General features: G+C 42.5%; 6 protein-coding genes across 6 annotated transcripts; 4 read left to right on the top strand and 2 right to left on the bottom strand.

Annotated features, from left to right (window-relative positions):
* The first annotated feature begins 1,623 nt into the window (after positions 1-1,623).
* Positions 1,624-3,303, top strand: LOC145700799 (uncharacterized). Its single transcript, XM_081778123.1, has 2 exons — positions 1,624-1,870; positions 2,077-3,303. The coding sequence occupies exons 1-2, from the start codon at positions 1,748-1,750 to the stop codon at positions 3,301-3,303; spliced, it is 1,350 nt and encodes a 449-aa protein (XP_081634249.1). The 5' UTR covers positions 1,624-1,747.
* A 7-nt stretch (positions 3,304-3,310) lies between these two features.
* Positions 3,311-4,065, top strand: LOC145699429 (uncharacterized). Its single transcript, XM_081776702.1, has 3 exons — positions 3,311-3,593; positions 3,637-3,875; positions 3,916-4,065. Exons 1-3 carry the CDS (start codon positions 3,339-3,341, stop codon positions 4,013-4,015), a joined length of 594 nt encoding a protein of 197 aa, XP_081632828.1. The 5' UTR covers positions 3,311-3,338; the 3' UTR covers positions 4,016-4,065.
* Positions 4,066-6,121: 2,056 nt separating this feature from the next.
* On the top strand, positions 6,122-6,763 carry LOC145696697 (uncharacterized). Its single transcript, XM_081773777.1, has 3 exons — positions 6,122-6,254; positions 6,294-6,532; positions 6,576-6,763. Exons 1-3 carry the CDS (start codon positions 6,123-6,125, stop codon positions 6,673-6,675), a joined length of 471 nt encoding a protein of 156 aa, XP_081629903.1. The 5' UTR covers position 6,122; the 3' UTR covers positions 6,676-6,763.
* Positions 6,764-7,068: 305 nt separating this feature from the next.
* Positions 7,069-8,099, bottom strand: LOC145698465 (uncharacterized). Its single transcript, XM_081775668.1, has 5 exons — positions 7,954-8,099; positions 7,716-7,912; positions 7,495-7,677; positions 7,216-7,454; positions 7,069-7,173 (listed from the first exon to the last, which is right to left on the bottom strand). Exons 2-5 carry the CDS (start codon positions 7,861-7,863, stop codon positions 7,069-7,071), a joined length of 675 nt encoding a protein of 224 aa, XP_081631794.1. The 5' UTR covers positions 7,864-7,912; positions 7,954-8,099.
* Positions 8,100-8,529: 430 nt separating this feature from the next.
* LOC145697300 (uncharacterized) lies at positions 8,530-9,575 on the bottom strand. Its single transcript, XM_081774486.1, has one exon. The coding sequence runs from the start codon at positions 9,516-9,518 to the stop codon at positions 8,586-8,588; it is 933 nt and encodes a 310-aa protein (XP_081630612.1). The 5' UTR covers positions 9,519-9,575; the 3' UTR covers positions 8,530-8,585.
* An 8,228-nt stretch (positions 9,576-17,803) lies between these two features.
* On the top strand, positions 17,804-23,646 carry LOC145697286 (uncharacterized). The gene is made up of 5 exons (XM_081774472.1): positions 17,804-17,953; positions 21,962-22,452; positions 22,498-22,641; positions 22,900-22,989; positions 23,036-23,646. Exons 1-5 carry the CDS (start codon positions 17,923-17,925, stop codon positions 23,546-23,548), a joined length of 1,269 nt encoding a protein of 422 aa, XP_081630598.1. The 5' UTR covers positions 17,804-17,922; the 3' UTR covers positions 23,549-23,646.
* The last annotated feature ends 2,903 nt before the right edge of the window (positions 23,647-26,549 follow it).

Genomic DNA, 26,549 nt, shown 5'->3' on the forward strand with positions numbered 1-26,549 from the left:
CCGAAATTTCCGGAAAATGTCATCAGCTACATCAATTACGGCATCCCGAAATCTATCATCGAGAAAATCGAAAAAACTGGAATGAACAAAACTTCGATCAAAAAATTATCAACGCCTTACGTTTTTCTTGGAGTCGATCTTTTTGACTTTGAGGAAAGCGATGCAAACTTCATCAGAATGGTCAGAGAAGCAGAAGCTCAAAATGCCGATATAATTTCTGGAGCCGTTGTTGACGAGCACGGTCACTGGTCGAGTCATTGCGGACATGTTCATGTGAGCAACTACACTTTGGACATCTGGGACGGGTACTACAAGTCCATCAAAAGTACCATGCACTGCGACGTCGGAAACGGCCCGCTTGTTGTCCGAAAAGAGCTGCTCCAAGAGCTCGGCGCCGAGAAAATCGGTCGGTTGGCGAAATGGCCAGATCGGCTAGAAATTCTTCTGAAGCTTCGGGACAGAGTTCGATTCATTCATTGCCCCGACTGTATGTTTTATCAAAATGAAAACAAATTGGAAAAAAGTGATCTTATGCGGCTGTCAAGGAAATTCAAGCTGACGAATTTTAATTTTGATAGCAACGAGGAGAACTTTGAAATGACCTGTAACGAAGCCGGTATTCAATGTGGCGAGAATTTATATAACGAGAAAGCTCTTGCACAGGACTGGTTCTTACTCCTTTTTGATCTTCTATAGTTTTCAGAAACTAGAACCGTTAAAAGCCGCCATGCTGTTTGAAAGTCTTGACGGGAATGAACCTCGCCATCGCTCACGAATATAAAACAAATAGGCTAGACACGTGTGTATACTGCGGACAAGTTCTAGCAAGTGTCAAGATGCCAGGTGGACAGCTTCCTTGGGACAAGAACGTTGATATGCCTCATGACAACAGGATGTATGCAGAAGCGAAGAAACTGATCGCTCCGATTTTGGATGAAAAATACGGCTTGCATTATGTCGAAGAGGAATCGGAAGACGAACAGAAACGTGTCACGATAACGGTGTTCAAAATCTTGATGACTTTATTTTCATGCTTTTTCTAGCATAAAAAGACTGGCTACACTGCGGAAAATTATGGAAAGCACATCGAAACGTATCAGTGCGGCGGGCAAGTTCTAAAAGGTCGCGCTGAAACGAAAGTTAAATTGAACGGTTGGTGGTTTCCCGCTCCCGACAACCCCGGAGCCTATGCCAGAGAATATGGAGATGAAATTCTTCAACACGTTACGCACTTTGAGGGAGCTGCTTATGCGGACCTCGAGGCCAAATTTCCAAGGTACTGTTTCACGCAACTTCCAATTCCATATTTTCAAGGTGCACGGGAACACCTTCTCACGCCTGTTTGGAGCAGTTTCATAATGATGGAAACATTCAATTTCGAAAAGACAAGTTGAAATTGTTTACTTATGTTTAAGTTCATATTCGATTATTAATCGGAAAACTTTCATAAAATAAAAATATTTCACAATTTTTTACTTGCAGTTTGTTGTTAAGTGACGGAGACGAGAGTCGGCTTTTTGCAGCTTGAAAACAAGCCCAGTCCGACATAAATCGAAAATATCCTAATAAGGTAAAGCTCCGGCAAACCTTCGTCGCTTTTACCGACCAGTTAACAGCATTTGCTATAATCTGCATTAGGTCCGGTACTGAATTTGCCCGCGGGGCATCTCTGTACCGATTTTAGAGGTCTCAAATTGTAGAGCACTGACTTCAGTCCTTCTCAAATTGTTCCGCTGATGTTTTTCCGATGATGCAGATTCGAGGTTTTATTGCTGTCGCCTCGCTGCTCTTCGTTTTCATTGCATCCTTTTTTCTTCTCAGAGATTTTGTAATTTTGAACGAAGAATTCTCGTCGTCAAGAGCAGAGATTCTAAAGGAAAGAGTTTGTGAAACTCATGTTGAACGAAAACATCGAAAGATCGAAAGTTAAGTCCCAAAAAAATATGCTAAGAAGTCAATATGTAATCTGTTTTACTTTTAACGGGTACGTTTATTTACTATAAATATCGAAATGATCCGCCTCAAGAGGGTTTATTAATCCCGAATTAGTTAATTATAATTCATTCCCAAACTTACCGAAAGGAAATATGGAATAATCACTTGGACGAGAAGCTTGATGCAGATACAACCCTAGTTCTTGAAGAAATATTGGTGGCAATCAAAGAAAGTACTCAAGTCCCAGCCCCTCATTGCCCAAAATGCCCAGAATGTGAGTCCTGTTCGCCATGCGAAAAACCGGAGCCCTGCCCGAAGCCTAAGCCCTGTCCGGAATGTCAAATTTGCGAAAAATGCGATCAAGAATCTTTCATTCAAAACAACAAATCGCTCGTCGAAGAAACTGCCGAAGATATTGCAATTAGACTTCTTAAAACAAACTGGGAAGATGCATCGAATGTACCAGACGATGCAAAACACGTCGATTTCGTCGATATTCCAGTGATCAACAACTTCGGCAGCTTCCAGCGGGATGCAGAAGATTACAATATTTCGCGGACTGGCTACGAGCCTAGACGGCTAGTTTGCGATGAGCTTTCCGAGCACCTTCCAAAAGTTCAAACGCGTCATTGGATTGACGACTGCGACGACGTTCCCAAATATCCAGATGATGTGCTCAGCTTTATTAACTTAGGCTTGGAAAAATCAGTTTCGGATAAACTTGAAGATGCGGGACTGAAGATACCGGGGAAAGATATTTCTACTCCATATGTTCTACTGGCCATTGATCTATTTGATTTCGACGCTGAAGACACCAATCTAATGCGAATGGTCAGAGAAGCAGAAGCTCAAAACGCAGATATCATCTCTGGCTCGTCTGTTGATGAGAATGGTCACTGGGTGAGCAACTGTGGCCATATCCACGTGAGCAACTACACTCTTGATATCTGGGACGGATATTACAAGTCAATAAGGAGCATTATGCATTGCGATGTCGGTTCTGGCCCTATCGTTGTTAGAAAAGAGCTTCTGGAAGAAATAAGCGAAGAAGAAATTAACCGACTCGCAAAATGGCCTGACCGCTTAGAAGTTCTTCTGAAGCTCAACGATAGAGTTCGGTTCGTGCATTGCCCAGACTGCATGTTCTACCAGAAGGAAAGCAAAGTGGAGCGGAATAATTTCATACGACTTTCGAGAATGTTCAAACTTACGAATTTCAATATCGATAGCAACAAGGACAATTATGAATTTACGTGCAACGAAGCGAAAATTCAATGCAGTAAGTCGGGATATGAAAATCAAGCGCTTGCACAGGCATGGTTCCTTCGATTCGGGCAGACAAGTAGTAGAATTTATAAGGAACCATAAAACAGCCACCCTGTTGCTTGACCGCTTTGACCGGAATGATGATGGCAGTCGCCGAAGAATTCGAAAAGCAGAAGCTCGATCTTTGCCTCTATTGCGGTCAAATTCTGGCAAGTATAAAAATGCCAGGAGGGCAGCTGCCGTGGGATACCGACGTAGATATGCCGCACGACGCGTTAATTCACGAAGAAGTAAAGAAGTTAGTCGTTCCAGCTTTGGAGGAAAAGTACGGACTGGAAGTTACCACGGGCCCGAAGAACGGCGATGGAAATGAAGGATTTGTTTTGATAAGAGTAAGACGGCCATTTAAAAATATTTTTTTATTTTGTGATAAAGCACAAAGCGACTGGCTTCACTACAGACAACTATGCAAAATTTGTGGAAACCACACACTGCGGTCATCAAGTCCTAAAAGGAAGGGCTCAAACAAAAGTGAAAATTGACGGTTGGTGGGTTCCTGGGCCGGATAATCCTGGCCAGTATGGAAGAATTTACGGAGACGAAGTTTTAAAGCACGTGCCTCACGTGGTCTCTTCAAAAACTGCTTATGGAACTTCTCGGCCAAAATTTCCCAAGTAAACTTTTCCCCTTTTTCTGAAATTAATTGAATTTAAGATGCTCTGGTCAACCTTCACATGCTTGTTTGGACCAATTTCCGACGGATGGAAACATTCAATTCCGAGGCGACAAAGCAAAACTTTTTACTGTTTTCTAATTATTAGTTTATTTTTCACCAATTTCTTCATTATTATTCCTCATTTTTACACAAAGTATTTAATTAAAGAAACTCATCACCAAAGTTTGAGCTCTCGAATTCTTCATTTGTGATCAACGGTATTAGTACGTGGTCGTTCGTCGGGGTCGCCCCGACAGATGAAAGGTGAAACAACAGTTTTCAGAAGAGAGCCGGTTTTTTGCAGCTTGAAAACAAGGGCCGTCCGACGAAAGTCAAAAATGACCAAATAAGGAAGAGTTCCGGCAAAAAAAAAACATCGTATTAACCGGCCACTTCGCAGGAGTCATTATAATCTGAATTAGGTCCGGTACTGCATTCGGCCGCCTTGCATTTCTGGACCGAATTCAGAGGTTTGAAATTGTAGAGCACTGACTTCAGTTCTTCTCAAATTGTTCCACTGATGTTTTTCAGATGTTGCAGATTCGAGGGTTTATTGCTGTCTCCTCCCTGGCCTTCCTTTTCTTTGCTTCATTTTTTCTTGTCAGAGATTATGTCATCTTAAACGAAGAGTTCCCGTCCTCAAGAGCAGAGATTTTAAAGGAAAAAGTTTGTGAGATTTACTTTTAACCACGACTCTCGTTCGAAATTTAGGCTTGGGCTAGGTTTAGGGTTAGGGTTAGGGGAAACACATAAATTATAAGTTATTTTTTAAGGATTAAATTCAAAAACTTATCAAAAGGAAATATGGAATGATCATTTGGACGAGAAGCTTGATGCAGACACAACTCTAGTTCTTGAAGAAATATTTGTGACAATCAAAGAAAGTGTTCAAGTCCCAGCCCCTCATTGTCCAAAATGTGAATCCTGTTCGCCATGTGAAAAGCCGGAACCCTGCCCAAAGCATAAGCCCTGCCCAGAGCCTAAGACCTGCCCGGAATGTCAGGTCTGCGAAAAATGCAATCAAGAATCTCTGATAGAAAACAACCAAAAAATTGCCGAAGAAACTCGCGAAGATATTGCAATAAGACTTCTGAAAACAAACTGGGAAGATGCATCGGATGTACCTGCAGATGCAAAAGACGTCGATTTCGTAGATATTCCAGTGATCAATAACTTTGGTAGCTTTCAGCGAGATGCAGAAGATTATAATATTTCGCGGGCGGGGTACGAGCCTAGACGGCTAGTTTGTGATGAGCTTTCGGAGCACCTTCCAAAAGTTCAAACGCGTCATTGGATTGACGACTGCGACGACGTCCCCAAATATCCAGATGATGTGCTCAGTTTTATTAACTTAGGCGTGGAAAAATCAGTCATCGATAAGATTGAAGATGCTGGACTAAAATCAACTGACAAGAATATTTCAACCCCATATGTTCTACTTGCATTTGATCTGTACGATTTCGACGCTGAAGACGCAAATCTGATGCGAATGGTCAGAGAAGCAGAAGCTCAAAACGCAGATATCATCTCTGGCTCGTCCGTTGATGAAAATGGTCACTGGTTGAGCAACTGTGGCCATATCCACGTGAGCAACTACACTCTTGACATTTGGGATGGATACTACAAGTCGATTAGGAGTATTATGCACTGTGATGTTGGCTCTGGCCCTGTTGTTGTTCGAAAAGAACTCTTGGAGGAAATAACTGAAGACGAAACAGAAAGGCTCGCAAAATGGCCCGATCGCCTGGAAGTCCTTCTGAAACTCAACGACAGAGTTCGATTCGTACACTGCCCAGACTGCATGTTCTACCAAAAAGAAAGCAAAGTGGATCGCAAAAACTTTATACGACTTTCGAGAATGTTCAAACTAACAAACTTCAATATCGATAGCAACAAGGACAATTATGAATTTACCTGCAACGAAGCCAATATTCAATGCAGCACGTCTGCTTATCAGAATAAAGCGCTTGCGCAGGCATGGTTCTTTAGAAACAGATATTTTGAAAGGAAATTAGAATTGATAAAGAACCTTAAAACAGCCACCTTGTTGCTTGACATCTTTGACTGGAATGGTGATGGCAGTTGCCGAAGAATTCGAAAAGCACAAGCTTGATCTTTGCCTCTACTGCGGCCAAGCTCTTGCTAGTATGAAAATGCCAGGTGGCCAGCTTCCCTGGGATACTGATGTGGAATCCACATTGTGGATATGCCGTTTGACGCGTTAATTCACGAGAAGGTGAAGAAGTTAGTCGTTCCTGCTTTGAAGGAAAAGTATGGAATGGAAGTCAGCACGGGCCCTAAAACTGGCGAAGGGAATGAAGGATATGTTTTGATACAAGTAAGACTTGCCTGAAATATTTTATAGTTTGTGATTCAGCATAAAGCGGCCCACTTCAGCACTGATCACTATGCGAAATTTATCAATACCACACTCTGCGGACATCAAGTCCTAAAAGGAAGAGCTCAAACAAAGGTGAAAATTGACGGTTGGTGGGTTCCTGGACCGGATAATCCTGGCCAGTACGGAAGAAAATACGGGGACGAAGTGCTAAAGCACGTGCCTCACGTGGACTCTTTAAAAACTACTTATGGAACGTCCCGGTCAAAATTTCCCAAGTAAGATTTACCACTTTTTATTCCGAAATTTATTCAATTTTAGATGCTCTGGTCAACCTTCTCATGCTTGTTTGGACCAATTTCCGACGGATGGCAACATTCAATTCCGAGGAGACAAGGCAAAATTTTTCACTGTTTTCTAATTATTTATTTATTCTTCACCAATTTCTTCATTATTCTTTCTCATTTATACACAAAGTATTTGATTAAAGAAAAATATCACCAAGGCAAGTTTGAGCTCTCAAATTCTTCATAAGCCATCAGCGCGCAAAACAAGTATCCGCAAAACATGCCGAAGTTTTGAATAGCAAATGCCTCTAAAATACCCGCTCAGTATGCGTCTTTGTGAAGTTACAAACTTCCTGGTGAGCATTCAGCCGCAATAAGAAGGGCTTCAGACTGTTCTAACTGAGGCATGGTGATTCCAAAGGCGCAGTATAGAAGGAACCCAGCTGCCAATGTAAAAAGCCACTCGGAAGTGTACGAATTCTCGACGACTGTTTGGGGCTTCTTTTCAATTAAGAGAAATTCATATCTTAGTTGACTGAAGCCATTCCTATTCCAAGCGCGCAACCTCCATAAATTGACAAACTAGAGACAGCATTCCAGACGACTGCGTGAAAAGAGTTCAGTCCATGTTCCTTAAATAAGGAAAATTCGTCGGTGAACTAGAATCGGCGTACCTGATAGTGAATGTAGTCTGAGAGCTTTTGAGTTATTTCGTGAAAGAAAAGCGTAACGACTACGCAAATTCCTTCGGCGACTGAAAAGTTCATCGTGGAAGTCATCGTCAATCCAAGAATAAACATTCCAATCAAATTTGAAGAAGCCATTAAAAGACCCATTGGCTTGATGTCGAACAGTCCCTCGAGTTTTGCTTCCTTCTTTGATGGATATCCGATTCTTCCACTTCGAACCATGTCTTTTCAAAATAGAATATTGCTAGAAGAAATTTCGTTTACCTGATAGTTGAGTAATTCCAGTCGTTGCTGAGGTCATTGATATTCCAGTTTGACCGGTGACATTTGTTAGGAAAGTTGTTCTACCAGTAAATCGTTTGCTCATTCTAGCAGACTGGTAATACAGATGGCCTCCTGATTGAGTCAGTCTTGATCCTTCAATTTGACTTTCGAGCTGTTTCATATCTAAAACTGTTTAAAACAAGCTGTTTTTTATGTTTTACCATCTTTGGCCATCATGGAATTTCGAAGCTGAGATTTTCGTTGTTGATTTTCATCGATATCCAGCTCATGAGTATTGAGAACCTTTCTCGCAAAGAAAAAGTTTCCGAGACGATCGAAGATGAAGAAAAACCAAACGCAGCCGCTCATTATTGTCCCGACGTGTCGCAATGTTATGTGTTCCGCAACTAAATACTCCCTAAAGAAATAATGAGTGTTTACGCATCGGGTGAGGTTTACCTGTTTTCAAGGCAAGAAGGAAGAATTAGGTAGAAGACAGTTCCAGACGTCAGAGCTAGTGAAAACGCAAGAACAAAGGAGGTAATCTTTAAGGAGTCATTTCAAAGACCACAAATATTCTTATACTCGTTTCTCTACTGACGTTCCTGAAGATATATTCCTCTTTGAACGAGAGATATCCAACCCAAACATAAAATCGCGGTGCTCCAAATAATCGTCGTACAGCCGAAAGAAAGATTTATTGATTTCTGGCATCGGACACCTCTTTGAAATTTTAACAATAGATGAAATGTAGGTAATTACTCGTTGATTGTAAAGTCAGGCGGTGAGGAACAATTATGAAAATTATCATTATCCGAATTCGGCCACATTGTTTTCTCTCTATCGCATCTGAATTAAGCGTCATAGATCTAACATGCAACGGTTGGAATTTGCTCACTCATAAATTTTAACCTGCGATGCCAAGTGAATTTTGCAGTAAAACGTCAATCGAAAATAGTTGTTGTTCGAGCATTTTATTTATGGCTTTGTGATGAGAAGAAAACATAAGAAGATATTTTGAAGAACGGAAAAAGAAGGAAGAATAATAAGGTCAACAGTTGACTTTGAAAAGCGGGGAGATTGTCGAGCGATTACTGGGTAGATTCGTCGATGAGTTCTCGGGTGCCATCAGCGTTGACTCTCCAGGTTCGGAAGACGGTCTGCACTTCGGGCTCGGGTTGAACAACGACGACTTCTGGCTCAGGCTGGACATAGACGACCTCGGGCTCGCACTTTGTTTTGCCTTGGTTCATCATCATGAAGAAGAGGAGGGTCTCGTTGTCGCCGCTGTCGTCCATAAGAAGAAGAGGGAGCATCATGTCGGTGCCGAAAGCAGAGTTGGGGGCTTGAGATTGCATAGCCATCATGAGAACGAGCATGTCGGTGGAGCTGCTGTCGGAAGAGCTGTCGTCGTCCATGAGGAGAAGAGGGAGCATCATGTTGAAGTTGTTGTCGAATCCTTGCTGGGAGTTGAGGCCGCCGGTCATCGAGTTGAGGAGGACCATAAGCAAGATGCTGTCGCTGGAGTCACTGGAGTCGTCGTCGAGGAGGAAGAGGAGGGGCATGATGTTGTCCATTCCGACGGGAGAGTCACCCATGGTCTGCATCATCATCATGAGCATCAAATCGGAGGAAGTGCTGTTGTCGTCGCCCATGAGAAGCATTGGAAGCATCATGTTGAACTGGTCGTCGGTGGAAGTAGCGCAATCGGTCTGGAGCATGGAGGAGAAGAGGAAGAAGCTGGTGAAGTCGATGCCGTCGTCAGAAGAGTCATCGTCGGAGAGGAGAAGAAGAGGAAGGATCGAGTTCATGTCCGAGGTGCTGCCGCCTTGCATCATCATCATCATGAGAGCGAGAGAGTTGTCGGTCGAGTTGTCGTCTGAGTCCATGAGAAGAAGGGGAAGCATCATGTTCATTTGAGAAGTCTGGCCAGGAGCGACTTGCTGCTGTTGCTGCATCATCATCATGAGAAGCATCTCGTCGAGGGCACAGCTGAGGGTGAAGAAGAGGCTGAGGACCTTCATTTTTGTTGGTTCGTTAGTTTGTCTCTTTGCTTTTTCTTTTGTTGTGTTGAGAAGAGAAGCTGATTATTTGATGCTCTGAGGATCGTCGACACCAGATTTATACGACGTTGGCCATCTTGCGACCGTCCGGTTGGTTTACTTTACGCTCTGATTGAGCAGCGGTCGTTAACGGTAGATCGCATCGCGCATGATCGAACCACATGGCACATGAACTTTTCAACTACTGACGAATGAAAAATACAATGTTCTATGATTTTTTTTCTTTTGGAAATCTTCATGATACAACTAAGAATTAAGACGAATTCTACTAGCATAAATAAGATGAGTCCTTGTTGATTTCAATATTTTTCTTTCCTTTATAGAGCTTGCCCGATATAGACTTTTCAATAAGAAGACACTAAAATCGATTGTTAAAATCAACCAGAGGTCATTTGAAATTTCTTATTTCCCAATTTTTCTTCCTGGGCAACAAAATGGATCGAGGTCAACAACAGGTCTGGATGCATTTAGCGACATCCGCAGTTCCGGATGTCGTGTTAGCTGTCACATCCGAAGCCCTAAAAAAATTCGCCAAAAAATTCGGGCGGGCGGGGAAATGGCATCTCGGCATCCTGAGTAGGCATTCTAGTGGTAGCTGGCGGAGTCAGGCATACGGGCCGGAACTCAGGCACTTGATCCGATTAATGCATGTTGCAGTTATCGGCAGGCTTCCGGGAGCTAAACCGCCAAAACAAAATCGAGAATATATTTCTCCCCAACGCGTGGCTGAAAATATTTGGTTAAAAGATTACCAACATATTATATGGAGACGAGCCATGACTTCCTCGAAATTAACTGGCGTCAATGCCACGCCAAAAATGCTAATCAATTTGTTTCTTCAAAATTATGGAAATAAAACTGGAAAAAAACTCTTGAATACTTATTTCGCTGAACAAACATATCTTGGAGAAGAGTTTATGAAGAAGTATGTACTTGTCAAATTGATCTAGCCATCTCGAGCTTCATGGGAACGTGGCAAGACAGCTGCATCTTGGACCTAGAGCAACGAGGATAATTAGAGCCAAAATGAATGTATATTTAACACTTAAACACGCGAGGAAATATTTTGGGACAAACACGAACTACGCTAAGTTGTTGTGTCCCCTGTCAAAATGGAGCAATAAGTTTGCGTCCGGAAGAGGGATCGTGCTCGAGCGGAAGCAGTCGAGGATTTTTGGATTTCGAAGAGGGGCCAAATGTCAGTAATGGTGACAAAACCTTTGACTCCTACCTAAAGAAAGGTTGCTAGCGTTTTGGCAACCAACCATTTTTACTGTTTCCGGGTCTTTAGGATTGAGTTCCCTAATAATCGAATTGCGATGATCATTATTTTCTATTCTGGAAAAGAAAAACAGCTGTTGTTTATCCGGATTTCCTGATTCGGTCGGTCACTTCTGTCCGCTAAGAGTTTAATCCAAGGCCATTATCCGAGTTTAGCAGGTGCACCGGTTCTTCAGAACGCGCTAGAATGAAAAGAATGTGCTCTTTCACTGCCTACTGAGTCCGAAAACAATGTCAGCCAGATCTTCCTTGGCACCATGGACGATTTTTTTTTGTAAATGACCTCATTGTTTTGTCACTCAGTCACGAAGGTTATTTTAGGATCATGTTGTGGTTTTATGTGCGGATTTGGAAAGGATCTTGCACGCTTTTTGTCCCCTAATTACTGCTGTACTTCGTTTTTGGGGGAATCAAGAATCTCTTCTTTGGAAGAGTTATTTTATGAACAATGGATTCTGTCCGCGGTAATTTTGGAAAAATAAGCACCGCCGCCGATTTGAGTCTTGTTTACGGGACGGCGTAAATTGGAAGCGGATCAGAAGTTCTGCTTTATTTGTGCTCTGGCCGACGTGATCTTGATAGGGTCGGCAGGGACCGTAAAGACGGAGGCATTAGCGACGATCCTTCTGGTTTAGTGTCCTCCGTCCGGAAAGATGATCCTCGGCCGGCTGCGGCCTCTGACTTGCCACTAAAACCAACACCACCCGCGTCACATTTGCACCATCCGGAGACAGCCTAGCACAACATTCAGAAATGTCAAATTCACTTCCGAGAAAGTGAATTAGAAGCTCTGATTTCTATCTCAATTTCAGGAGTTTCTAAAATACCCCGAAGTTTGGTTATTGGAAGCAATTCACTAGTAAGATGTAAATTCCTGAAAAAGCCCCAAAACCAAATTCGGCAGATGTTGTTGGGTAGTAATGAGCAGTTTGTCAGATTCGATCGGGGCCAAGCAAAGTGGCCCAAATTACCAATTTGAACGCTGCAACCACCACTCATTACCGGGGCGCATTACCGGTGCTGAAATTTCGAATAATTTCCGCCAATTTGATTCCTATGCCAATTTCTTAAAATTTTAAATTCTTCATTCTTCTTCCTCGTTCTACCGTCATTCAGTGGAAGAAAAGATTCGGCAGGTGCAGGAGAACGGCTCGTCCGGGGTCATGAGCCGGGATTTTGTAATAAAGTAACAGGATTATGCGAAATGCCGCGATCGCATGAGCACTCGAAAGGGTAGGCCGAGGTCGGATTCCCAGCACTTGACGTTTTTCCGCCCATTCTCATCACTATCACACTGTTTTACTCGCTAAGGATTCCTACTGTCGATAGATGTATACTACAGAGTTGGAAATTTTGCATTATTTTTGCTGAGCTGACCTAGGTAAAAATTTCTCTGAGCTAACCTGAGCTGAGCTGGCCTATTTCGGAGGTCACTGAGCTGAGCTGAGCTGGCCTTTTTCAGACGTCATTGAGCGGAGCTGCGCTGAGCAGACTTTTTTGAGGTAGTTGACCTGAGCTGAGCCAAGCGGACCCTAATTAGAGCTGAGCTGAGCTGGTTGAGCTGAGCTGTTTCTTGCTGTATTTTAAGTAGTAAAATTGTGTTAAAATCATTGAGCTAAGCTGAGCTAAGTGATAATTGTCTGAGGTGAGCTCAGCAGAACAGATTATGTTCGAAAATAATTGAGCTGAACTGAGCAGATCATTATCAAAAATCACTGAGCCGAGCTGAGCTGAGCGACTACTCAGCTCACTTAGCTAGCTCAGCTCACTCAGCTCAGCAAATTCGTAACTCTGGTATACAAAAGAATATCAGGGAATAAAATCGCGATAGTGGTAGTAAAGTTGTTTTTATACAAGTATAATCGCCAATTTTAAGATTACGATATTCAACAGGTAGCTCGCAGGTGCTCTCGACCTTGGTCAGTTTGGTCGACATTTCCGGAAGATTATGGTTCCACATGATGGCCAAAGCGATAACTAAAAACCGCTCGTGTCAAAATTGGCCCTTGACACCGGAAATGGGAAGATAAGTTGAACTAACAGCCGGATTTAGATGCAATTAGCGATTTGCTCAAAGTGGAAAGCAGCCAAATGAAGAGCTCATGAATTCGAGGGAAGAAAAATTATTCAACGGCGATTTTGTTGCTTTTTATTTAGACCCGCTCGATGGATTTCTGAAATAAACAACACCTTCTCCGTTGACCTTTGCGCGAGTTTTTTGACTTTTTCATCGTGAAAACAAGTTATTTCTTGCGGAATCCGCGGCGCCTAAATCGCTCCACCAAAAAACACTCACCCAGTCTGGCGCCTGCATTCCGCTCGTGCAAATTTTACGAAAAAAGGGGTTTACAAATGATCCCTTCGTATATATGTAGGGTACTAGAACATCTTCAAATACAGACAGGCTCGAGATAAGAAAGTCCTTTTTGGAGAAAATTAGCAGCTCCGATCGATAACCTGCGTAAAATCCTCAGTCAGGGTCTGAATAGGAAAGCAAATGCAGATTCTCACGGATATTTTGGCGAAGCCGCTTTGCGGCTTCGTTTTTTAAAAAGCCGCTACGCGGCTCTTCGGTTACGCTCTTTTATAACCCTGACTCAGGTTTCTTCACAGGTTGGAGAGCCAAGATTGACCCATTTCATTCAGTAATTCAAGCTTGGATATCATAAGAAAGATATAAAAAAAATTTTTATCGCCTCAAAATTTTAGTTTTGTCACGTGGTCATCTGAAAAAGTATTAATTTCTTGTGCCCCATAAATCAATCGTGAAAGCAATAAAATTTTGTAAACGAGGAATTAATCCCCTCAACTTTTTCGCCTCGCGGAAATGAGTGGATTAGATTAGTGCGAAAAGGTGGAAGGGATTTATTTTCTCAGTCCGGTGCCGTACTGGTGGTGGTGTTGGTGCAGTGCGAGCACGAGCGCGCTGCCCACTTAGCCAGCTTGAACAAATAACTTTTTGTCCAGCACTTGAGACACTGTGCTCTGGCATAAACGTATTGTTACCGAACACTAACGTGTTAAAGTTTTGCCACAAAAGGTGCTTCAGCGTTTCCTAGAGTGCTATTTAAATTTCCTCTGCCAAGAAAAAAATAATCAAGGGTCATCAAAAAATATCAATACTCTTAGAAATAATGCAAAAAATAAGCAATAAAAATTAATATTTTGATGCGTTGCAATCATAGAACTTATCGTGAAATCCTGAGTCAGGGCCCTGAGAGAACTAAAGTGAAAAGCCGCGTAGCGGCTTTTTTTTAATGAAGCCGCAAAGCGGCTTCACTAGAATTAAATATAATCCTAGATTTTCGGATGCGGCTTTTCATTAAAGCTCTTTCAGGACCCTGACTCAGGTTTTCTACAAATGTTTCCAAGCCCAGGTCGTAAATAAAACAAGAATTTTGACAGCAGAAGTTATTCTAGCGACATGATTTCCCGCCGTGACATTATCTCAGGACCACAAAGTTTTATCTGTTTTCGGTGTTGCCAATTTTCTGCCAACGAAGTAAGCCAATTAAAGTGATACAGTGGTGGGTACATATTTCGGAAATTGAGGAGAGCAAAATTGATCGGATTAGCTGAGGTCTGAAAGCTTACTCGCGTGGTGGGATAAGCGACGACCCGGATAGTCCGAAAAATAGATAACAATCGGATTTATCAAAAAATGCGTCCGGACTCTCCAACTTAGGGACCTTGGACCGGCAACCTGTGTTTAAACCTGAGTCAGGGTCTTGAGAGAGCTTTGATACAGCGCTCAGGACCCTGACTCAGGTTTTTGCACAGGTTGCCGAGCTGGAACCATCCATTATCAAGTCATCTGATGGTGAGATGGTTCAAGCGCCGTTTACTATTTATTGATCTCGTAATCTGTCACATAAATGGGAAAATAAATGGCTTAGCACTCGGGTCTCATACACTCGCCAGCCAAAAAGTTTCTGTTTGCGGAGAAAAAAGCGGAAGTTGGAAAGTGACCAGAAGCCGAGTTTCCTATCACACGATCGTGAAACAGTGAAAATGCGGAATAATGTTTGTTCACACGAGCTTCCGCCAAATCCAACTTGTAAATTTATGCCCTGCTCTGTAGAAATTCCGTGAAAGCAGCAACGGGAGAAGGAAAGAACGGATGTTGTCGGCCAAAACCCGATTAGGCGCGAGCTTGGTTCAATTTGCAGCGCGGTGGAGAAAATTTTCAAATTGAATTTTCCGCCCTTCGGAAGTTCAAAATTTTCTTCCAGGTATAGGGCTCACGGAAGCACCTGTTGACAAGAGATTTCACACGTTGTACCGCCTTGGTCGCTCGGATCGGTGGGAGACCTTGCTCTTTAAGGCAAGATCTAATTATTTCTTCGATTCGCCATTATTTTCTTGTCAACAATACAACCCATTTTGTAGGTAAAAAGGAAGGTCTAATTTTTAAGTCGATCTGTATGGAGCTCGGCTCAGAAACCTGCATAGAAACCTGACTCAGGGTCCTGAAAGCGCTTAAATGAAAAAGCATTGACCCTGACTCAGGTTTCTTAACAGGTTTCTGAGCCCATGGTTAAAGTCTCGCAATAACCATAAGGCTCGACAACCTGTGTAGAAACCTGAGTCAGGGTCCTGGAATGGCTTTTATAAAAGGGTTGCCGTATAAAAACTCGTAATAACTATACTTATAACTCGTGAAAATGATGGATTTCCGAGTGGACATTCCATTTCACCTCCCTTCCTGAAATATCTTGCTCCTTTCCACTTCCCGTGAAATTCCCGCCCTATTATGTTTAAGTATTGGCTCCTCGAGCAGCCGGCACTTGAATTTTTGTATCATTTGGAACACGTTATGACTGTCACGTGTCGCTGATATTCAGTAGACGCAGGGTGGCCGAATTCAGCGCTGGGAAAAAGCTGCTGCGACTATTTCTGATGCGGCTGACCAATTTCGAGAAAAATGAAAAAAGAAAAGCGCCTCTCTGTTGGTTTTCTTCTAATGACTTCATAATCTGCTGAGAACTAGGGGCGATTCCGGAAAGGATTGTCAGATGGCAATTTGGGCCAAGTGCCACCGACCCTTCGCAGGTGCAGCGATCCTCGAAACGCTAATCCAAGGTGAGGGGAATGGATTAAACCCGCTCTGCTGGAACTGCAGCCTTACCAATACTCGTAAGACCTGGGTTAACGAGATGTAGACATGTCTAAACAGCTGGGAAGAAATTGCTAAAGAGATCCGGATTAGCGGATCAGCCGGATGTGCATATTGTGCTCTGCGGGCTTGTCTGAGCCACCGCAACTTCCGAGCATGATACACAGTACAGGATTTTTATAAACACTGCGTGAGAGTATAGATCAACTGTTAGGCTTCATAACCTGTGCAGAAACCTGAGTCAGGGTCCTGAAAAGTCTACGCAGGTTTTAATAAAAGCTTTTCGAGATCCTGACTCAGGTTTTTTCACAGGTTTCTGAACCCTTATACACAAAGTAAGTCGGTTTTTATCAAGCCAAAAATTACGAATGACAAAAAGAGACGTTTTATTGAAGAAAAAACATCGTACAAATTGAATACCAGGATAAACATTGTAATATTTTCACCAGAAGCTAATCCGCCTCAAAGGTGCACTCCACGGGATTCAAAATAAACTAATTGTAATCATTGTTCGCCTTATTTGCCCGGTGATTTGTTTATTATCTCAACCCTTTTCAGAGGCGTCTTTTTTTTTGGCCGCGTATCAGCGAAAAAAGTGAAAATGTCAACATCATTTTCGCGCTGAGCCTCAAATTATTCGAAAGTTGCTGTTTGCTGGTGGCCTTGGCCTCTCTCTTCTGGTGGTCCAAGACGTCAGTGGCGTCAAGTAGGGGCTTGATTGGGGCTCGATTCTTGAGAAAACGTCAGAGAGATAAAAAATACTCTGAGGTTTGAATGGCTATGCTAACTATTCTGATGAGCGAGAGCAAGAATGCTAATGAGGAGGGGCTTCTCAAAGTAGTTGAATAATGCATTTTATTCTTTCCCTGCCATTTTCTTGCTTGTTTTTTCTTTGAAAGGCTGTAGAAATGTCCTTTTCTTTTGAAAGTCTTGAGCGTTTCTGATGAAGATTTCAAAATAGGTCGTGTTTTGTAAACAGCTGTTTCAATTCTGCTCTGGGAGTTAAATTTTTATACGTGCTCGTCGGTTGTCACGGGGAATCTGTGCCAATTTGTGCACTTGCCTAATTAACCCCGTCAAATATTCATCATTTCGTCGCACGGCTGTGGTAGCTTTGAGTGATCTGCTCCGCACCTTTTGTACATAGAAGGTTTCCTTTACGATTATGTTTTTCTCAAAAGAATATTGAAAAAACTGGAGACTCGAATTTTGAACTTTCACCTAAGCAAAGGCAATCAAGTGCCAAGTGGCTCCAAACATCGATCGCTTTCTCGCATAACTGCTCATTATATCCTTGGCTGTATCGGCTCAGCCCTTTTCTGGATGGCCTTGTGTCCAGAGCTAATTGTCACCAATGACACGAGGAGCGAGATTATTGACGAGATTCACCTGCGACCACTTTGCTTTGAAAATTCCATGCCTCTGAAAAATCATTTTAAAAGAAGAACTTTTACGATTCCGCAAAGAGAAGGCCTATTTATTAGTTGGTTAGGGACGAATAAAGATGTAATATCTGAGAAAGAGGTTGTTCTTGATTTTCGATTCTTCTTCTTCGCAAGTTTTAACAGCTTTTTGGGCCATCGTAAACGCTTATTTTCGACTGCAAAGAGAGAGAAAGAGAACGCGCATATGATCATCTTGTGTCATGGTTATCCTTGTTTATGGATAGTCATTTGATGATGCCGTCGACAAGGTGGGCTGGGCGCAAGTTGCGCGTCAGCGGGTGTTCTTCGTCCCATTTTCGCCGCGGCGAGTTGTTTAGCGCCTCCGCGCATCGGCTCTTTAGCGCCGCTAGCAACGCGCTCCGAAAGCTCCCTGGCCATTGAGGACTTTCCCCTTGATTCTGAGCAATTTTTGCCCAGTTGGAATAATAATAATAAAACATAACTGCATTTTTTCAACCAAGAGCTTTAAAAAACTGCGAAAATTCCACCTAAAGAGAGCACGGATTCATATGATACTAGAGATATGCAGCCGAAAACGTCAGAAACAAGTAAAGGTAAAGATTTAAGATATTCCTGAATAAAATACAGTACATAGAGATTACCATGAGTAGCTATATGATATGATATGGAGCCGAGACTTTTCCCGATGATTTTTAGGGTTAGGGTTAGAGTTAGGATCGCGTTTTTGTAAGTGTAGGGATTTTTAGTCCCGTGATTCCAAAGGGGTTAATTTTCTATCTGATACTTTTGAGCACCATCTACTTCAAATTGAAGGATTCCGATGCCGACCGCGGGTTAATTGTTGAATCGTCGAGATTGTGGCCATTTCGATGATGCCTGGTGGTGCAGGTTTGTTTTGGGCTTGTTGTTGGATCTTATCGCGCATCCCTTTTTCATTATTTTATTTTCATTTATGCGCTTATCGGTGCGAAAATGGCGATAATTGCGATGATACTAGCTTGTCGTTGAGCTACGTGGTGGAGAATTGGTCCTTCTGGGGGACCACACCCGAACCGACTAGAAAGTGTCAGCCAAAACATACGCTTTTCTTGAGACTCATTCTGAAGCACTCATTGAAATCTATATTTCTGGCGAATTCGCCACAGTGCCAAAAAAGACACCATTTTGTTCAGCTACAATCCTGAGAAGGCATTCTCGAGTGTTTCCGCAAATACAAGCCCCCAAGGACCGACTCTTGACTGGGGCCACTCCATCAAGAGGAGAACTTGTCAAAACCAACCTGTTAATCGTCGCTGACGGATCTAATTTCGACCCGGATAAGCTGGCTTCATCTGACAGTGAGTGGCTCATCCGGCTGTTTTTTAATTATTTACGAAGGGTAAAGTTTTGTTATGAAAGAAAAAGGATGAGGACGTGCTGATAATAAGAGCTAATTAAAGGATTAACTGGCTATCAAAAGAGCTCTGACAAATAGCAGATTTTTCGAATTAGAAATTAAGGGAAATCCTTATTTGTGAAAGTGATTTTCTCCTCCTGAAAGCTTGGCTAAGAAATTTCTTGGCTCAAGAATTGAATAATCAAAATTTGATTTTCAGATGAGCTAAAAATGCACTTCGGCGCCAGACAAATTGCCCAATTTGCGGAGGATTTATTTTTAATGAAGGCAGAATGATAATTTGTTATTTGCGCGAAAATTAATTACTGACAGAAGATAACATATCGGTGACGGCAGGCCCTCACGTGGGAAGGTTATGCTTATGATCGTTTTAATTATTCATAGCGTCAAGGTGGCCTGGGGATGAGAAAGAATAAAAAAGTTAATTGAACTTGTGGCGCTTCTTTTTTGTTTTTTTGAGGGATAACCTCCGGAGTATCCTCACGGGGTTTCGGAGCAGTTACAGTCAGCCCAGCTGTCAATGCAGCCTCATTACTGTATTTTACGCACAACAAATCAATGGCCGCTCCGATGAGCATGGTCACGTGCACGCGTCTCTCACCGAGCGTAACTCGGATTATAAGACCCTTGTCGCGCTGCAAAATTATTTATACGCCTTTGAGTACTGCAGGTAACCGCGTGTGACAACAAGCAATAGCCGGAGCGTAACTCATCCTGCTGCGGTGTTTACAAACACGAAAAAACGCACCCTTCATAAATATACTTCGCGGGCAATAGGGTAATTGCAGCCTCAAGGAGGGATCGCGAGGCGAAATTATGGTTTCCCCCTTTCGATTGTCACCTCGGACAACCGCCAATTTGCGACATGAAAATTTCGGGCCCTCTCGATTTGGAAGGGACAAATTCGATTCCTCGGGAAAAGGTTGACACTTAGCGCCAGATAGAATTTTAATGCTGGGCTCTTATTCTTGGCGGGGCATAGTTTGGTGTCACCAATTATTTGTCAAGAATTAATCGACCGCATAGCGCGAAATTAAGCTTGAAGGAGTCAGAACTACGTGTTCCTTCAGTCGGTTTTTAGGATATATTTGGCGTTGGATTTGCTCGGGTCTAAATTGATTCGCGCTGGCTGATCTCGGTTGATATTTTCACTTGCGAGGGGAAATTATCACTCGCCGTCATATGGCAGATTAACCCAAATGCGGGCTCAGCCACCGCCCGGTCTAATCCATCGCATCCGAGCTCCAACAAAATTCGCGAAATCACGATCCGTCCGGGGCCAAATATTTTCGCGAAATTTGCATAATGCTGAGTTACGCCCAAATAAAATGTCGGCCACCGCGCTGATCTTATCGCAAAACACTAAAACGTAAATATCACCAAGAAGGGCAAGTCCTTCCTTCACCAGAAAATTCTCAATAAAAAAACACCCTTGAAAGTTTCAAGTTGAAACGAAAGAAAAAGACCAATTTCATTTTGTGGCTTCAACTTTGATTTTCCTCCAGTGTTCCTAAAATACAGAAAGAAAAACAGCGGGCTTATGAAAACACCAACTATTCGGCTTTTGTCAACAAGTGGTTAAATTTCGTAGACTTTTGAGTATTTACTAAAATGGGCTGCTTCCGCTTGGGCGGAGGGCTTTTCGTGTTTGGAAATTCAGTAGGGTTTGGTACTTTGTCATCGGGCAGTTTGTTTGGAGGCAACAAAACCGAGGATACTCCAGGGCCCTTCTTCAGCCAGCACCACCTCCTCCGAGGCAGCGCTATAAACACTTGTGGTGGACCCGGCCAGCCACAATTTGACGGATTATGGTTGATTTCTCCACCACCTGAATCAAGCTCGATTCTTATATTTTCGACACTTTCTAAGAGGATGTACAGTTATTATTCATAACTTTAGAATAACAGCTTTTCAATTAGAAATTAGCGAGCCGGAAATTATTTTTACGCTGCTCGAAATAAAAAATTCTTGATAATGGGCGATTAAAATGGTGTTTGGCCCGCTGACAGCGCCATTGTGTTTAGGTCCTTTCACACGGGTGCTGTATTTTATCATCATATCAAAAATCCGGCCTTGCTTGCTTACTTGTGCCCGGGCACGCGCGAATCCGTTATCGTGCCAGAGTTAGCCTTATCGCCTTGGAAAATTAACCTGAAGGTGCGGAAGTTGCCTCTCAGGTGTCTGACCATAAAACCTTTATCGCAAATAAACCCATTTTCGCTTGCTCGAATACGTAAGGCCTAAAAGCTGTGAAAATGGTAATTTGTAAGGTGATGAGGGTCGATAGGACTTTGAGCCGTAAGCGGCGGATCATCCGGACTGGGTTGCGTAATCTGAGAGCAGGAGCGATTTGTTCGCTGCAGCTGATCCGAAGAAAGCATTGCCTGAAGAAAGCAATCTTCAAATTCGAATGGTCTGAGTGATTTTGAGCTTGAGCCAGGGAATCATCTTTTTCCAGGCGTGGAGAATTGGTGGGTGCGAAGAAGAAACCGCGGAAGAGAATTAAAGCCTATTTAGGGTATTCCTTCTTGCGGTGTAATCCGAGGCAGACGCGTGGTGGAGGTGGTGGGGCGGGATAAAGTGGCCAAATTTGTGCAAAATGCTCGTCGCGGTCAGACCTGGCGGTTCTCGGCTGAATTAAGATGCGGCTGCATTTTTTATTAGGCATAGTCGGGAATTTTAGACTCTTCTCTTTCCAGCGCACTGCGCATCTGATGAAATTATGGAATAAATAAAGATGGATATTCTATTTTTATTCTGTTTGAATAGAAATTATTCGAATGTGTTCCGGTGAATGATCATCGCAAAGATGGGAATCGTGTTTTTGCTCCACTGCCAGTGGAAGATATAATTTATTCCCACCGCGCTACATTTCCGCAGCTCTATCCTCTCGAAAGAATAATTATTCGAAGAGGACAAAGGTGCGTGGTTTTGGCCACTTCCCCTCCAAGGTCAAAAACGAGCTGGTATCCGGCTTGAATGAAAATAAGCGTGGAGACACTCGAGGTGACACTTCCGCGGTTGTATTAACGCCCGTCAACCGGTTAAATTATATAATCACCGGCCCGTGCATTAGCACGTGACAACATACATTTGAATTTACAAGGATTTACCATTTACGCACGCGGGAAAGTCTCGGAAATCCACGATCTCCAGTCAAATGGAACTTCAATTTCAAAAAAAAAAATATAACTTGTTAATTTAGGTTTCTACCACTCGTTCGCGGAGTTGATCGAGTCCCGCTCGGGGATTGAGGACTTTCTCAACTTCCTGAGCAGCTCGGACTCTTCTTCATCTTCCTCCTCTTCGTCCACAGAGTCTTCAGAAGGCTATCATCTGCTAAAACTCTGGCTGACGATCCGTGGCTATCGAGCAGAGTTTTCGAGGAAAGCCTCTCAAGATGTCCCTCCCAAATTCTTGAAATGGAATATCAAGTGCTGCAACAAGATCGCTCTCAGCTACGCAAAACAAATCAACAATTTCCCCAGTACTTCAAATCAGCTTACTTCGCTAAGAAAGACAACTACCAGCACAATCGAGAAAGTCGAAGAAATGCGGGTGAAGGCAAATCTCGTGAAATCAACGATGATCACGCTTATGGCCGAGATTGAGAGTCAATTGAAGCTGAAGCATTTTCTGTCTTTTGTCAAGGCAAGAAAACCGGCTAACGATCGAGTTCCGGAAATTCTTTCTTTGGTGAGTAAAAATTTTAAGAAATCGAAAAATAAAATTTGTCCCTAGAATTCGATGTTTCCAACTGATTCCGACACCAATTCGAGCTCCAAGAAACTGACTCCTCGACCAGTAAAAGAAGCAGAAATTGCCACGAAACGCCCAGATATCTTCGCTGAACGGCTCATCGAAAAACTCAACCGGCTCGTTTCCGTAAGTAAAAACAGTCACTTACAGTTTCTTGGAAAATCATCTGTTGCGTCTATTTATGTCGCTTAGAGGGGGTTAGCATCCGTTTGTTAGATCAATCGAGTACATCAAAGTCGCCCCCGCCGTTGGCACCTCGGCTTCTAATGACGCGTTAATTGCGGAAAATCTTACTGTTTATATTTACTCGGGAAAGCACCTTTTGAAATTTCAAATCCGAAATTCGTTGTTCTCAATTATAAAATTAAAAATTCAAATTTTCAGGAATCGACTGAAGTTGTACCCACCGTCCTCAAGCCAAAAAGCTCGCCCAAGTGGAAACTTCCTGTTTCGAAAGATTCTTACAACACAAAGGTAAATTCATTATCCCAATTTCTTCCAAGAAACCTATAATTCCTAGGTTGGCGACTGGCTCGAGAGGAATCATACCAGCTCTCCCCAACTAGACATCAATACGAAACGAGTCTCCATCATCAAACCTGACGCCAAAGCAGCTGTGCTTCCTCCACCACCAAAGCAGCACACTCGACCCACTCGCCATGTTGGTTCTTCCGTTCTGAGCTCCGATTCCGGTCTTGATTCGCTCAAGGTCGACCATCGTGCATGCGAAAATTCCGACGAGATCAACGCCATCAAAAGGAGATTGATTTCCGACCTGGAAAGTCAGCAAGAAAAACCCCCAAATCAGCCCCCAAAGCAGACGAAAGTCATCTACCACTACAAAAACGAGACATTTGTAATCCGCATCGAAGAAGCTACCCTGGCCCATCTAATGAAGAAATTCCACGATCAGAAAATCGCCAAAGAAAGTAAATTCTTCATCAAGCAAAATGACGGCGCCTGGGCGGAACAATCGTATCTTCACCAGAAACTCGCCACAGAAAACGACCTCGTTGAAGCAAGAGTTGTTTGATCGAATTTTTTCTGTAAATATGAAAATTGAACTTGTTAGTTATCAAATGACTGTATTAATTTATTCAAACTTCTGCTAAAGTACATACAATAAACTGCCCATTGTTCAACACTTTCGATTCTTGTAAGAACTGTCAGTCCTGCCAGCTACATGTCCAGCGAGGTAATAGCAGATGTAGGCTTTTGCGGATTACAAGCAAAAAATTGAGCCGCTTTGGGTGCGTGAAAAGGCCACAATCGCGTTCTGTGGCCAGCGAACGGGCTCATCCATTCTAGCCAGTTTGAGTAATCTGTTTCCACCAAACAAAATTAACACCGCACCGAAGTCGGAAACTGCACCTCCAAATAAATTAGTGGCAATGCAAATATCAAAATTGTTTGTGCTCGCAATCGTCTGAGCGGCTATTTTGAGAAGAGGTTTTTGTTGCTAGTGAAAGCAAAAAACCAAAGCTGAGTGTTTGGAAAGCAATTTCGCAAATTGGAAGATGGCATCTTTGCTTGTTTCCATATTTTGAGCGAGTGGTACAAAGAACTCTTTTATTAAAAATATATTCAGAAATTAAATTTCTGAAAAAAAGTTCCCATGAAATCAATAGTTGCTTGAAGACGCCGCGTTTATTTTTCCAGAGCTCATTCAAAATGGCAGCCCGCTAAAATCCAAGCAAAAATGTTGTGAGAATGTGCAAATGGAGATTAGCCCGCTTCTTAGTCTGACTTTTGACATGTGAAAGTTTTCGAAAAACAGCACTGAATAAATCTTGGCGGAATATAACACGAATGAGGTATCTCTTATTCTTGGAGGCAGGAGGAGGATTTTCATTTTCTATCACCATTTCGATAATATTAAATTTCAAATAGATTATCTCAAAAATATGATATCGGTTTTCGATCCGATTTCTAGAACATTTATTGTTGATTTGGTATAAAAGGGAACTAAATTTTAGTTGAAGCTCAGATCACAAGATGCCACCCCAACGACGACACGGTCACCTCCGACAGCAGTATGAAAACTCGATGTACAGTCAGGTAGAGTATCGGGTTCTAGAAAAATTTGTTGATTTTTTGAAATTTTGAACATTTTTCTTGGAAACCAAGCGAGTCTCTAGAACAAATTTTGTGTTTCAGTCGAGCAATCGAAGCAGCATTTATGCTCCCTTCATGCCAGATGGACCGGCTTATCATCATCATCATCAAGAGGCCCAAATTCCAAAGCCCCAAATTCCAAAGCGAAATGTCGGAGGATTTTCTGACCAAAGATCCGAAACGGTAAAAGCAAGGTTAACTGCGGTTCTTGAATCATTTTTAGTCGAGTGCATATAATGATTTCATCGGCCTAACTCCAACTGAAGAGAAGAAATGCGATTCCGAAATTTCATCCAAGCTTTCCAGTCTAATTGAATCCCGTTTCGACGACCAACGCGATGAAACTAAAGAACTGATAACGAAAGCAGCTTCTGAAATCAAGGAAGACGCCAAGGGGAACGCGAGCGATCTATCGTCAAAGTTGGACGATATGAATAAAAGAGTGACGAAGTTGGAGGAAAAGTCAATTACGAGAAAAGACTTGACTGCACTTTTCGAATCTGGCAAAGCGGCATTGATGGTCGATCTAAAGCAAGAAATCGACAAGAAGGCGAAAGAATTGAGCGCCGACTATACAATTTCCAGAAACACTGCTTCGCAAGGAGTCCAGTGTTCCATGTCCCAGGTACAATGAACACTGATTTAAGCGGTCGTTAAAACTTTATCTAGGAAAGCATTTGCTCAACGCCTGAAGTGCCGAAAAAGAAACGGAGGAAGCGATGCGATTCGACTCCGCCAGCTAGCCCGATGCGTCAATCTCAGGGCATCACGAAACGGCGGTCGGGATCGAAGAAGTTCTTGTCTGAAAAGCCTGCAAAGCTTGGTCTTCAAATGGCCGACGTGAACAAGAAAAGAAAGGTAAATAAAAAAAGTGATGCTTAAACTAAAGCAGATGCTTAGACTCGACGCTTCAGCGATCGTCTCGGGGCTGAAGAAGATGAATTCTTCCTTTCATTGCGTCCGACTACACCAGAGATGCCTAAGAGAGAAAAACGGCCTAGACGGATTGATATATTAAGGTAAATGTACCTCATAATTTAATCTTTTTAAATCAAAAATTTTAGAGAAGAAGATTCGCCGGTTTACCCAAGAACATGTCCTCCTCGGCCAAGAACGCAGAAAAAACCGGCTCCGTGCCTTCCTGTTCCAATCTTCAGGGATGAAACTCTCGAAGTTATTCCTGAAAATTACGGAGATTCATCTGAAGATGATACTTACCGAAGATCTCAGGTAAGATAAATTGACATGGAATCAGAAAATTGACAAAATTTATTAAGATTACGCCCGGAACAATTCTTCAGAGAAGAAGAAGAAAAATCAGGACCTCGAAAAGTATCTTCGATTTTTCAAAGGGAGAGAGTTCTAGCGACGAAACCACAATTTCTGTCGACTCTTCCCACGAAAACTACCGAACTTCTGAATACGGAACACAAGATGGTTCTTTTTGATTTTAAAAATCCTGAATAAGTTCAACCACTCTCCTCAAACCATTGATCTACTTTCCTACATCCTACTTCATTGATCTGTCCTACTTTTTCATCCTCGTTTGTTACGAACGATAATTCTTATTTTTTTTTCTATTTTCCATTTTTATGGCCCACTATATTTTCTATGTTTGTTTGCCTCTTTAGAGTTCTTGTGTCTGTTTTGTCTTCTACCAACATTCCAAATCATTGAAAATTTCTCATCTCCCAATATATTATCTGCCATTTATCGCCAAATATACTCAATGAATATTTTCCATCAATATTGCATCAATATCAATTTTATTGTTTGAAAACTGATATTGATTCTTTCGTTGTAAGGCTTTCTTTTTCATAAACCTATTAACCCATTACTTGCTTGCAATAAGTACTTGACGTTTTTAGTGGTTCCGCTCCAGCGGAGGGGATTGAGTTCAGGTTGATAGAAAGGTAGAT

The sequence above is a fragment of the Oikopleura dioica genome, chromosome 2 (genome assembly GCF_907165135.1).
Source record: "Oikopleura dioica chromosome 2, OKI2018_I68_1.0, whole genome shotgun sequence".
NCBI classification, from domain to species: domain Eukaryota; kingdom Metazoa; phylum Chordata; class Appendicularia; order Copelata; family Oikopleuridae; genus Oikopleura; species Oikopleura dioica.

Bases quoted from the DNA above. Each gene is read 5' to 3' on its own strand.
- LOC145698465 (XM_081775668.1), bottom strand. From the start codon at position 7,863: ATGAGCGGCTGCGTTTGGTTTTTCTTCATCTTCGATCGTCTCGGAAAC. The intron at 7,678-7,715 runs GTAAAACATAAA...AAACAGTTTTAG, and splicing joins TTCCATGATGGCCAAAGATG to ATATGAAACAGCTCGAAAGT. The intron at 7,455-7,494 runs GTAAACGAAATT...TATTTTGAAAAG, and splicing joins TGGAATTACTCAACTATCAG to ACATGGTTCGAAGTGGAAGA.
- LOC145697286 (XM_081774472.1), top strand. From the start codon at position 17,923: ATGCAGCCGAAAACGTCAGAAACAAGTAAAG. The intron at 17,954-21,961 runs GTAAAGATTTAA...TTGTTAATTTAG, and splicing joins AACGTCAGAAACAAGTAAAG to GTTTCTACCACTCGTTCGCG. The intron at 22,453-22,497 runs GTGAGTAAAAAT...ATTTGTCCCTAG, and splicing joins TTCCGGAAATTCTTTCTTTG to AATTCGATGTTTCCAACTGA.
- LOC145699429 (XM_081776702.1), top strand. From the start codon at position 3,339: ATGATGATGGCAGTCGCCGAAGAATTCGAAAAGCAGAAGCTCGATCTT. The intron at 3,594-3,636 runs GTAAGACGGCCA...TTTGTGATAAAG, and splicing joins AAGGATTTGTTTTGATAAGA to CACAAAGCGACTGGCTTCAC. The intron at 3,876-3,915 runs GTAAACTTTTCC...ATTGAATTTAAG, and splicing joins TCTCGGCCAAAATTTCCCAA to ATGCTCTGGTCAACCTTCAC.
- LOC145696697 (XM_081773777.1), top strand. From the start codon at position 6,123: ATGCCGTTTGACGCGTTAATTCACGAGAAGGTGAAGAAGTTAGTCGTT. The intron at 6,255-6,293 runs GTAAGACTTGCC...TTTGTGATTCAG, and splicing joins AAGGATATGTTTTGATACAA to CATAAAGCGGCCCACTTCAG. The intron at 6,533-6,575 runs GTAAGATTTACC...ATTCAATTTTAG, and splicing joins TCCCGGTCAAAATTTCCCAA to ATGCTCTGGTCAACCTTCTC.
- LOC145700799 (XM_081778123.1), top strand. From the start codon at position 1,748: ATGATGCAGATTCGAGGTTTTATTGCTGTCGCCTCGCTGCTCTTCGTT. The intron at 1,871-2,076 runs CTAAAGGAAAGA...TCCCAAACTTAC, and splicing joins CGTCGTCAAGAGCAGAGATT to CGAAAGGAAATATGGAATAA.
- LOC145697300 (XM_081774486.1), bottom strand. From the start codon at position 9,518: ATGAAGGTCCTCAGCCTCTTCTTCACCCTCAGCTGTGCCCTCGACGAG.